Source organism: Acanthisitta chloris, unplaced genomic scaffold (genome assembly GCF_000695815.1).
Source record: "Acanthisitta chloris isolate BGI_N310 unplaced genomic scaffold, ASM69581v1 scaffold178, whole genome shotgun sequence".
NCBI classification, from domain to species: domain Eukaryota; kingdom Metazoa; phylum Chordata; class Aves; order Passeriformes; family Acanthisittidae; genus Acanthisitta; species Acanthisitta chloris.
Window position 1 is genome coordinate 31569 of NW_008687357.1, and position 12516 is coordinate 44084.

Genomic DNA, 12516 nt, shown 5'->3' on the forward strand with positions numbered 1-12516 from the left:
CAAGCAAGTCTTCAACTGAATTTTATTTAGACTGTTTGAGATAGAAGGAATAACCCTGAATATTTTACATGATGCCCTTAAAAGGGCATCAGAAATGGTTGATAAAGCATAGGATTCTGCTTGTCAAACATGCTGTCACCTGTGTTTTTGGAGAACTAAGAGAGTAAACTTAAGTAATTAAGTCCTCATGCCCAGGATTGAGAGAGGAATGAATTTGATAAAGAATATACTCTGAACATTATGTATAAATCTACAAACATGCTGCAGTAACACCCAATCTATTGTTTATAATATTTTATTTCTTCAATAGACAGGTGTGTCTATGATGGATCCAAATCACTTCTTGATGATAATGTTGAGTCGCTTTGAACTTTATCAGATATTTAGTACTCCAGACTATGGCAAAAGATTCAGCACAGAAAATACTAACAAGGTATTTCTTGTACTACTGCAATAGAAAATCTACAATTTTTTTTCTTAAAGTGTGTAAGATGCTGTAAGCCTGTCCTATCTTAAAACCAATTTTAATTTATTTTGTCCAGTTTGAAATATGCATAAATATTTTTACATGTCAAATGTAAAGGTCAGACAGTGCTGCATAATTTTTGCATTGTTTTAAATGAAGTTTTAAAGCACTTGCGTTTCAGCATACCTCACTTTGGGAATGCTGAGGGTGAAAACAAGCAGTGTTTTGAGTCACTGAAAAATTATTTTCACTATATGGAATAATTCTTTTCTTTCTTTTAGTGAAAAAATGTAAATTCCTTTTTTTTGTTTGTTTTACTTCAGGATGTTGTTCAACAAAATAACACTCTTATAGAAGAGATGCTATACCTCATTATAATGATTGTTGGTAAGTTCAGAATGTATTGAATTAATTTTTAAGTCTCTTTAATGAGCATTTTTCATTGTCATCTCTGGTTCAGTTCTATTGTGAACTTCCAGTAGTTCTGACTTCTTTGTGAAGAGTAAAGCCTTGAAACTAGCTTAGATCAGCATAATGAATTTTTGAAAACAGATAGGTGAACACAAGATTTCACAGAAGGCTTAGTTTCTGGTCTTTAACTTGCAGAAGAAGGGAAATAAATGTTTAAAAATTTTTTTTAAAATCTATTTTATTTTTACAGGTGAAAGATTCAGTCCTGGAATAGGACAGGTAAATGCAACAGATGAAATCAAACGAGAGATCATCCATCAGCTGAGCATCAGGCCAATGGCTCACAGCGAACTGGTAAAGGCATTACCTGAAGATGTAAGTGACTTGGTGTGGGGACAAACAGCTTCAATTCTATAAGGCTGATTGCTGGAAATGTTTCTTTTGCAAGTTTATGACACTTAATGTAGAATGAGAGCAGCATGGTTATGCTAAGAGCAAGGTTAGCATGAGTACAGATTAATAGTTGTCGCAGAGAGGGTAGAAAAAAGATAAAAGAAGGAACAACATATGAAAGAGGCAGGAACCTGAGAGCTTCTTCAGTTCTTTTCTCTTTTTAATACTGTTTCTTATCAGGCCATCTGGCCAGCAGTCTCTGCAGGCTGCTTGTAAACCCTGAATTAGATGTATGGAAGTGGGTTGTTAGAACTATCCAGAAATATAAGTTGTTCTGTTTTAAAGCCTAACAATAAGTGAAAAGACACAGTATTAAGACTTGTGTAACATAAATGCTTCATTTGCATGAACAGAAGCATTTAGCTGAATTCTATTCTGAGTGCTTTTGTGGGACAGCAAACAGTGCTTTTCTTTTTTTCTTTTTAATAATTTTGAAGTAATCTTTTAAACATGATTTCTAAAGGCAGTCAAAATTCAAAAGTTTTATTATTTTACCATACTAGTAGTAATTTTAATGACAAATTCTGAAATCTTTTTGTCCTAAAAATTCTACACGATTTGAAAGATCAGATTTTAAAATTATTTAAAAATAATTTAAGGTTGTATGACAGAGCACATTGGGATTTAAGCTAGAGTTCTGAATTGTATTGTGAGTCTTAAATACTTTTTCTCTGGCCTGTTAACTGCTCTGAATATATTATTGCATGAAGGGGATAGGTATATTAAAAGGTAATTTCTGTATGAAGTAGTGTTACGTGTTTGAGCTGATGCCTCCTGCTGCCTTTTGTGGTTGTTTCACCACTTTTCAATAACTTGTCTTTTTAGCTTTCCTATATTTGTTTCAATTTTGAGGCCTAGAAACCAGAAATACTGGCTGTGTATTCCAAAGATATGCTGAGTAAGCTAACTTGGAGTCATCTTCTGCTACTGTTACATCCAAGTTTATTATGGCAGGGAAGACCAGTAAAAACTAAGGACTTAGAACAGCATGGTTTTTTTTAAAAGTACCTTTTGCAGAGATGGTATACCTGAATGCATTTTCACAATAGGTGCTTTTGCATTCTCTTGAGTGCCAGTAAAATGACTTTTGTGTTGCATTCATTTAGTATCCTGACTCTAGCATTGTGTGATATTTGGATTAACCAAGAACTACAGTAACACACTGTCTTGTCTTTTCACTCCATGTAGGAAAACAGAGAGACAGGGATGGAAAGTGTGATTGAAGAAGTGGCATGTTTCAAGTATGTTTCCCTTTCTTCTAATATTTCAGCTTTAAAAATGGAATGTCTTAAGTTCGTGAGAGGGAATAGAAGAAAAGGGGCAGAGCCATGGTGATGAGCCATGGTGATTTCCCAAGGCTTTATACTCCTGTAGAATTCTTAATGTTGTTACTTATTTGATTTCTGGAATGCCTATTGAGCAATGGTTTTTAGCTGTTCTAGTTGACCATTTATGCTCAGATATTAATAACCAATGGACGTAAGGTGTTTGGTTTGGTTTTTTGTAGGAAACCTGGATTAACAGGCAGGGGACTGTATGAATTAAAACCAGAATGTGCCAAGAGCTTCAATCTGTATTTCTATCACTTTTCAAGGGCAGAGCAATCAAAGGTAACTAGTAGTTTAAGTTTCTGGGGTTTATTTTCTGTCTTTTCTTTTGATTTGCCTCTTTTCAAAGCTTAATTTTATGAAGAAGAATTGTCAGTTGGACATTTGAGAAACCTAACAAAATTTGCCCAAGATATTGCAGTGATTTCTGTGCCCCTGAATCCTGTGCCCTATACAGAGCTGTTGAAATCAGTGGGCTTTCAGGAGTTTTTCTATGGGTTCTCTTACATCTTGCTTTACAGGAAGTATTTAAACAATCTGTATTTTCCCTTACCTCTATGGAAATTGCTGTTGTAGCTCAGACTTAACTTAAAATTTTGTGCTTGAAAAAGAATCGAGGCTGGCTTAAAATGAAAGATTAATTTTGAGGCTGTGTGCCCTACTTTACAAGTGGAACATAAGACAAACTCAAAAGACACTGAAGCTTTCATGTTTATTTAAGGCTGGAAAGAAGGGGGAAAAACAGTAACAATGTAGTAAAGCATGAATGCTTCATTAGTTTTATATTTGTGCAGGTTTTGAGTAATGCTGCCATTGTTCTTCTATTTCAGGCAGAGGAAGCACAAAGAAAGCTGAAAAGACAGAACAGAGAAGATACAGGTATTTCTTTTTGGGAGAAGATGGGAGAAGAGGGAATCACATATAGAACTGCATATTGCCTAGATCCTTAGACTTAACATCCTGTTCCTGGTCTAGCTAGAAATTGGTTGAGAATATAGCAATTTCCCTTATGTCTCCCTGGCTGTAGACAGGAATCTGATCTGTCATGGAACCAGCCTTCTGAACAGCTCATTCCTTTGGCTTTTCTGTTACATGCAAGCTGTGGTGAATGTTCAAGCCTGTTACCTGTAACACTGTTTATCAAGCAGCTGTGTACTGCCTTAGAATAATACAATGGTTTGGGTTGGAAGGGACCTTAAAGGTCATCTAGTTCCTCCTCCCCTGCTTTGGGTTAGGCTGTTAAACCAGACATTTTGTGTGTGTTGCAAATTTTAGAGATGCTGAAATGTCAAACTCATAAATTTTCCTTTCAGCACTTCCACCACCAGCGCTTCCTCCCTTCTGTCCACTTTTTGCCAGCCTGGTTAACATTCTGCAATCTGATGTGATGCTGTGCATTATGGGGACTATACTGCAGTGGGCAGTAGAACACAATGGCTATGCCTGGTCAGAGTCCATGCTGCAAAGGGTATGGGTTTTTAATGTTAAATAATGCTTGTACTAACAAAGGAGTATTTATTTTAGCATTTTAACATGGGTTTATAGACCTGAGTTGTTTACTTAGTATCTGAAATATACAGAATGCTCTGAATGAGAAGTAAATAGTGCTTTCTGATATACAGAACTCGGGAAACCCTCTGCCTCCAATGCAATTTATTTTTAAAAGTGAATGGGAGGCAGAGGTAACTTTCTAATGGGACGCACATGAGAAGGAAGAATTGTTTGAATCAGTTGAAACAGTGTTTATTGTGGTAGAGAACCAGTTTACCTGAGTTGTTGCATGTTAAGTAAAGACATTGATTTTTTTCGTGATGTTCCTTTGCTTATTTTCAGTTTAGACTAAATCACTTTAGGAAAAAAATCATAGAAGTGCACAAAGGAACTTTTTAACTTGAAAATGCATCAGCTTTGGGAAACTCAGCTGAGCTGTTTGTGCATCACTCTTTATATAATTTGTAATAGTATTTAGAAAACTAGAGGGTTATTGTAGGTTTTGTTGTCCATGATGGTTGTTTTCTGAGGGGTGCAGAGATGGGCAGTGAACTGCCATCAGGGGGCAGTTCATATTGGTCAGGGTTGTTGGTTGAAGGTCCAAAGCCAAACTTTTCAAAAATATTGATGGGGTTTTAAATAACATTTTGCAACAAAATCCCAGTTTTGAAACTGAGTATTAATTTTTTGATGTTCAGTCTTATTGTGTATTACCTGTTCTAGCTAAGTTTAAATTAGCATAAGCAATTCTGTATAACACAAAAGAAGCTGAAAATAGAACAATATATCAATACTATAAATCACAACTATGTAGTTACATTCAGGTAATGTAAGAATGCTAGGCTTTGCAGGAACTGAATAAAATAAGATTTTGTCGGAAGCCTGCGGCACTTTGTGATGGTGCCATGCAGTTGGGTCTTTCTCAAGTCAACCATTCTTGTCTTGCAAGCTCTTGGAAAGGTTGATAGGAGACATCTGGAAGAGGTGGCCCATATCTAATGAGACCTTGTTAAATAAATGTGATGGGCTGAGGAAAAATCGAATGTTTAATTAAATTTAAAAAACTTCAAGACTCTCATCATGTTTTACCAGTTTTTTTCTAAAGATACTTAGTCTGTTGATAATCACCAAAATTTCCAGGTGATTATAATTTCCTTACATGGGTTTCAGTGTTGATTCCAGGCATTCAGTTATTGTTTGTCTAGAGCATCCTGCCAGTTGGTATAGGGTTGCAAAGTGGCTGATTCAGCATGTTCACCACCAAGGTTGAAGTATTTCAGCTTTAAAATGCCATTCAGACTATTATAGGGCTAAATAGGGTCGTTCCATATTTTAAGTCCAAAGATATTACAGCTTTTTACTCAGCTAAACATTAACATTCTTTTACAATGTGTTTCTAGAGAGAATAAATTCAGTTCATTATTTTCATTATTATTATTATTGTTATTATTATTTTATTGGTAGTATTTAATTTTAACTTTTTGTTAGTATATTTTGTATGTAACAAGGATCTTAAGTGTGCATTGTGCTTCTGTCTGGAGACTTGTGATAGTAACATGCAGTGGCTCAGTTAAGCTAAGGAGCACTGACTTCTCACTCACTGTCAGGACAGCAAACAGAAAGATACAAGTAGGATCATGTGGGATTTATGTGGCAAAATTTCAAACAAGCACTATTGCTCCTGTGTAATGTAGCTTTATAATTCTGTACAGAGAAATAAATTCAAATGTATTCTGATTATATAACTGTATTGTATGACTTCCTTGTCTCTTAGTGAGTTGCCCAGGATGTGTAACGAGTTTATATGGATTATTTAAGAAAAGAACTAAAATTCACAATTTTAACCTAGGTTTTGCATTTGATTGGAATGGCACTACAAGAAGAAAAACAACATCTGGAGAATCTCAGTGAGGAGAATGTTGTAACATTTACCTTCACTCAGAAGATATCAAGTATGCCTTTATTTTCAAATGTATAGCAAATTTGAAATGACTGAGAATGCCAGGACCTCATATTTTATTCTTCTGAAACAGCATAAAAAGGAGAGTGTATTTGTTTATCCATCAAAATTTTACCAAGTTAGCTATAGCTAGGTGCTTTTCATATGTGTAGATTCTATGATAGTAACAGTTCTAAACACATTTTCTGGAGAAATCTAAAATTTTAATAATTCCCACTGAATCTGATTCTTACATCTTTAAGTAGCATCTCAGCAAAGATTGCTGTACATGATCAGATGCAATTCCAAAAATGGTAATTGCATTCTGAAAGTCTTTTAATCTTGACTATCCTTTGTATCTTCTGACTAGTGCCTCTAGTTTTGCTAAGACATGAAAGTTGCTAAGTTTTAAAATAGTGGGAAGTAGAAAACTGGAAGTTCTACATGGCAGCTCCCAAGATGTAACCAGCCAGGGAGCACATACAGTGCATTTCTCTTGTAAGAAGTTGTAGTCAGTGGGCAAGACTTGTAAGACTATTTCTTCTAACTTTACAAGATTTAGAGGTTTTTCATGAAAATGTTTGCGATGGAATTCAGTTGCTGAACAAGTGTTGGGTTTTTTTTGTTTTTCATGTTAGTGAATCAGGTAACAAACAGTATAATCAATTATCATTGTAATTTTTTTCTCAGAACCAGGAGAGGCACCCAGTAATTCCCCTAGTATACTGGCTATGCTAGAAACACTGCAGAATGCACCCCATCTGGAAGTGCACAAGGACATGATCAGATGGATATTGAAGGTAAATATGTTTGATATTACGACTCTAAATCATGGAGATAAGTTTTTTGGAACTTAAGGAAGTCATCACAATATAATTAGTAATTTCCCATCTTGATTTGTTTTACCTACATTTTTCCTCCTCCAGAATCCAACACTGCACATTACCACAAACAAATAAAGTGTTGTATTTTTCCTTACAGACTTTCAATACTATTAAAAAGCTAAGAGAAAGCTCTTCTTCAAGTCCTGTGGCTGAGGCAGAAGGAAATATCATGGAGGAGGTAAAAGCAAGCTGTAACAGTTAGTTATCTGTAACAGGTCTGGGTTGTGACTAGCAAAGGACTGTATTTTCATGAGCAGTTCTAAAGCAAAGGTGGGAAACATCAGTGATTTCAGAAATTCCATCTCACACCTTATAGATCAAACCCATTTGTTTGAAAGACCTATTGGTAGAGTCCTCGGGCTACTTTATTTTGTTTTGTAATCTTCAAATAAGTTTACTCCTTGGAATTGTTTGTAGTATTGATCACAGCATTAAGTGTTTCTGCTCTTTATATAATTTCAGGCTCCTTGGAAAGTTGCTAAAAGAAACGGTACTTATGTATTCTTCCTGTGCAGGTCATTCCAGATATGCTCTGCTGATTCATTTAGCTCATTTACATACTACACAAAGACCTTGGAGCACTGTAGTGCAGTTAGGAATACAACTAGTGTGGAAGAAGAGCAGCACTAGAGACAAGACCTGTCACTTTGTTACCTTTTTATGAATGCTTAAAGGAAAGAGAAATACAAAATGCAATTAAAGGTTGAGGGGAAGAGATTGCCCTTCTGGATCTGCAGTTCTACCTGGCATTGAACATGAGCTAAATAAAAGAGGGCACAGAATAACTCTTTGGTAGACTTTTCTCTTCTTATGAGACTTTTATTGTTTGGAGGTTAGTACAGGTTACATGTAGCAGTAGCTGAAATAAATTGCCTTTTGCAACAAGGTGTTAAAAATGATGGAGTGAACAATACAATTTCAGAGTTCACGTGACAAAGACAAAGCCGAAAGGAAGCGAAAAGCTGAGATCGCCAGACTGCGCAGGGAGAAGATCATGGCCCAGATGTCTGAGATGCAAAGGCACTTCATTAATGAAAACAAGGAACTCTTTCAGCAAACTCTGGAGGAGTTAGATACTTCAACCTCTGGAGGACATGACAATAGGTAAAGGAACTTCATTGAAATTTTTTTTCCTTTAACTTTTATATCAGATTGTCCTACTCTTACTGCTTTAAAAAGCTCTTTTTTAATCAGTTGTGATGGAAAACTATTTATAAGTTTTTGGGACAAAAAACCAGCAGTAAATGGAATGCTTTCCTCAGTCAAAATGGTGGGATAAATGCTGATTCCTGCCTTGCCCATCCCCATAGTGCTCAACAGGCAAATATTTTTTTGTGCAAAATCATCCAGTAAATTAGTAAATTAATAATACTGAAGAGTCTATGCTGTTAAACATAGTAAATTGGAAATAGCTGATTATGTGTCTGTTGAAGATGTGGAAGAAAATCTGCTTGTAGCTGGAAATGTGAAGTATGCTAATGATGTGATGGGGAAGTGGAGAGTGTTTTCAAAAATTGATGCCAAACACTTAAGGGATGGTGATGATGGAGAGCTGCTGATGTAGTTTCTGTGTTAAACTGGAGTGAGAGGGTATGATTATTTTTTTTCTGGAAAATATGTGCTGTTTCTGGGGACATAGGAATTGTTGTATAAATGCCCAAACTATTTTTTGTCAGCCAACATTTATTATAAATGTAGAAAGCTCATTAATCGCACTTAAAACATTATCTGAATTGTAATGTTTTTAAATCATTTGCTCATTAGTATTCTTTGAATATTCCAGCCCTATAATTTCAGATTCAAAACTCACAGCCTTGGGACCAGAGCAGACGAGAGTAGCTGAACCCAGGCAGGTTGTTATGTGTATTTTGTGTCAGGAGGAACAAGAAGTTAAAGTGGACAGCAGGGCTATGGTCTTGGCAGCATTTATTCAGAGATCAACTGTGTTGTCTAAAAACAGAAACAAAATGGCTCCAGACCCTGGTAAGTACTGTTCAGAGTTGTCTTTAACATTGAAGAATGTTGGAGTCACTGTGACAACTGCATGTGTTCTTTTTTTGAGATACTGATATAGCCTTCTCATATTAACCTGTGTGTTTGTGAAAGGCTTCATTGTAATCAGTGGCAAAACTCCCATATTTTTAGTGAGGTAGAAATGTGTGTTCTAAATGATGTAAATCACTGCGAAGCATGATCTAAATGTTCTGCCATTCATTTGTGACAAATTATTTATAACTGTTAAACAGACCCCTTAAAATCAGAACTGTTTGTGCTCAAACCATGCCTGTAACATTAGAGAGAGAGGAGGTGATGTAGTGCTGTAAAAGCACAAGATGTATGTTTTTGTCCTCTAGGTTTTATCATCTGAAATGCCTCTTAGCAATAACAAAATCTTGGATTTAGGTACTTTGTGAAACAGATCACAGTGATCAATGGTGGTGTTAGAAAGGGTTCTCTGGATTCTATGTATGTAAATGCATAGAAAATCTCTGTACTGAATTGTTTTGCACTCTCACTTTGAAGATTAGCATTCTTGGACTGATTGTTTGATGGTACTGAACCACCAAAACTGCAAGTAGATCCTGGGGACTTTTACCAGGGCCCAGCATCTCTGAGAGCTTGGTTTGAAGTCTTAAGTACAGTATATAGACTCAAACCAAAATGACATGATACTTGTAAATGATCTGAACAGTGTAAGTTGTTATGTATTAGTAATGTGCTCTGTGCTTCATCAAATGACATCCACTTCTGTGATAAAGTTTAATGAGAATGTGGTAACATGTATGTGCAGTTAGGTCTTTTGATAAATGTTTATTTCAAGGTTGCTTTGTTTTGTTTTAAATGCAGAAAAGTATGACCCATTATTCATGCACCCAGACCTGTCATGTGGAACACACACGGGCAGCTGTGGGCATATTATGCACGCTCATTGCTGGCAAAGGTAAAAAGCTGTATTAAAGTTTTTAGTCCAAATAGCATTTCGTGCTATTGTTCACCTAATGGCACTAATTTTAATGACAAAATTACTCCCAGGTAGTAAATCCAAAAAGGAATTTCCCAAAGTGGTTGAAACAGCTTTCTGTTGGAAAAGTAGAAATTATTACAATAAAAGCTGTAAACATGTTGAAAATAATTTTCATTTGCTCCCTCATCTTGGTAAAGAAGAATCCAAAGCCATACGTGGCAGCTTTCATTCCCTTTGGTGGTTCATCCCAGTGCATAATTCCTGGTGGTGCACATATATCTGAACACTGAAGCTCAGATTTTTAGGGTTTTTCTTGCAGTTCATTGATAGATAGACATGATAGACATGTTTCTGCTGCTTCTTCTGCTGTCTACTTGAGATTTAAATGCTAGTGTGCATCCCTTGCACTCTTAATTCCTCCAACATGTTTAATTTGAAAAAGAGCCACCTGCAACCCCGTTCATCTTGATCATAAACTCAAGTTTATCCTTTGTTCTTAGTTTTTTAGTAAAACCTTTTCCACTAATTTTTAGTCTTTGATTTTTGGAGGCATACAAACATATTTAGTGCTATCTGGTGCCAGTGCCATGTGACAGATGCACACCATTCAGGCCTCTGACTTCAACTGGGCCCTTGCTTTGGCCATTGGCATGGCTTCTGAGGTGCCTAATTTCAAATTATGCCTTCTGTGTGAAGATTGTTAGGAGCTGCGAGATTCTGTGGCTATAAGCATGCACAGGTTTCATTTGTGATCTTTGATATCACTGCTCTCTGCAGATGTAGTCTTCTCATGTCACTTATGTACAGCCCCTTGTGATTGCCATTATCTCCTGGAATTGCCCTGAGATATCTGTATTCACATTATTTTGGGCCCATTGTTGGACATGCTTAAATCACATTAGAAGCTTCTGGAATAGCAGTTATATTTAGAAAAGCAGTGAATTAAGTTCCTTTTTCATAGAGGATTCAGCCAATAGCTTTTACTGCTCTGTTGTGGCCTATAATGGAATATGACCAAGGATAATTCTCATGGCATCTCCAGGAAACGTTTTTGTAAAAAACTAATTTTTTAATTCTTCAACTTTCTCCCCACCTCTTCCCCTTTTTATCCTAAACAGAAATGGCTAAAGTTTAGACTTAAACATGAATTCAACAGCCCAGTGAACTTTGGCAGCCAAAACCTGGGGATAACCTGCAGTTACCAATACTTCATCAGTCAGAGGGTAGAGCTTTTTCCTTCACATAATCCTGTTACCTGTATCTGGGAAAAGGCAAAACAGTGCCTTCCTGAGAATTCTTGAGTTTGTGTTAAAGCAATGTTTTAATAATTTGCCACTAATGTATTGTTCTTTTCTAAAGGTATTTTGATGCAGTCCAAGCAAAAGAGCAACGGAGACAACAAAGATTACGAGTGCACACAAGTTATGATGTAGAAAATGGGGAATTCCTTTGCCCACTTTGTGAATGCTTAAGCAACACTGTTATTCCTCTGCTTCCTCCACCAAGAGTTTTGTTTAACAGGTCTGTTTGCTTTATAAATGTCCTCAATAAACATAAAAGAACAGGATCCCATACAAGCCACACCCGGAAACCCTTCCTGAATGTTTATTATCTTCTGTTCTGATAAACTCCAATGGATTGCCTGCCTGCTTATTTTGGTTTATGGTTTTATGTTATTGTAGGTCAGAATTAGAATTTAGAGTAGGAAAGGACTGGTTAGGGTAAGACCTGCAGAAAAGAACTGAACATAGAAAAATATATGGGCAGCAGAGAAAGAGCCTTTGAGAAACAGGAGAACATGGAATGTTTATGAAATACTAATTCTGTGTATAGTTTGTTTTTAATTAACTTGTGTATTCTGGGGTATTTTTTTGACAGGTTAGACTTTTCAGGCCAACCAAACATAACTCAGTGGATCAAAACAGTATCCCAGCAAATAAAAACACTGCATTTACTTCGAAGCGAAGACTGTGCAAGTAAGTCTGAAGAAATGTGTGTATTTGTATATGAAAATGTTATAATATGCATGGAAAGGACTGAGCATTTTGGTTCCAACCACAGTGGAATTGAGAGATGATGGCATAAGTGGCAAGAACAGCTTGGAATTTCAGTTTCTGGTGATGTGCTTCTGCACTTTTTTTATAAGGTAAAAGGTAGGTATAGGTGAATAATCAGTGATTTGTTACTTTTTATTTGTACAGGCCATTCTGGTCATTCAGAAAAAATGGATCAACTGCAATTACCTGAAGGATTTAGACCAGATTTCAAACCGAAGTATGTATTTACATCTTCATAAATCATTAAGAACTCATCATGAAATTATAACATGAAACTAGAATTTAACCTCTGTGCTAGAAGGTCTCAATAATTAAGGCAAATATATGAATTTTGCTGTAATTAGAAAAGTTAATTCTATTATTGTGATGGCATTGAAGTTCAACCCACAAGTCCTGAGTAATGCAGTGGAATTTCAGGGGTGGATATGGCAAGTGATTGTGCAGTGAACATACTGCCTTTGGTAAATTTTGTCATAAAAATTAAGCTTTGTACTACCTGTTACTGGATGAAGGATTCATCAT

General features: G+C 36.0%; 1 protein-coding gene across 1 annotated transcript in view; it reads left to right on the top strand.

Annotated features, from left to right (window-relative positions):
• Nucleotides 1-12516, top strand: part of UBR2 (ubiquitin protein ligase E3 component n-recognin 2) — a 51212-nt gene that overhangs the window by 26423 nt on the left and 12273 nt on the right. The window contains exons 19-34 of the mRNA XM_009080528.1: nucleotides 311-433; nucleotides 790-853; nucleotides 1128-1252; nucleotides 2519-2571; nucleotides 2838-2940; nucleotides 3489-3537; nucleotides 3972-4126; nucleotides 5999-6101; nucleotides 6779-6888; nucleotides 7070-7150; nucleotides 7895-8076; nucleotides 8756-8955; nucleotides 9820-9913; nucleotides 11297-11458; nucleotides 11816-11913; nucleotides 12139-12211. Coding sequence (XP_009078776.1) covers nucleotides 311-433; nucleotides 790-853; nucleotides 1128-1252; nucleotides 2519-2571; nucleotides 2838-2940; nucleotides 3489-3537; nucleotides 3972-4126; nucleotides 5999-6101; nucleotides 6779-6888; nucleotides 7070-7150; nucleotides 7895-8076; nucleotides 8756-8955; nucleotides 9820-9913; nucleotides 11297-11458; nucleotides 11816-11913; nucleotides 12139-12211 — 1775 coding nt within the window. The remainder of the gene's footprint in view (nucleotides 1-310; nucleotides 434-789; nucleotides 854-1127; nucleotides 1253-2518; nucleotides 2572-2837; nucleotides 2941-3488; nucleotides 3538-3971; nucleotides 4127-5998; nucleotides 6102-6778; nucleotides 6889-7069; nucleotides 7151-7894; nucleotides 8077-8755; nucleotides 8956-9819; nucleotides 9914-11296; nucleotides 11459-11815; nucleotides 11914-12138; nucleotides 12212-12516) is intronic.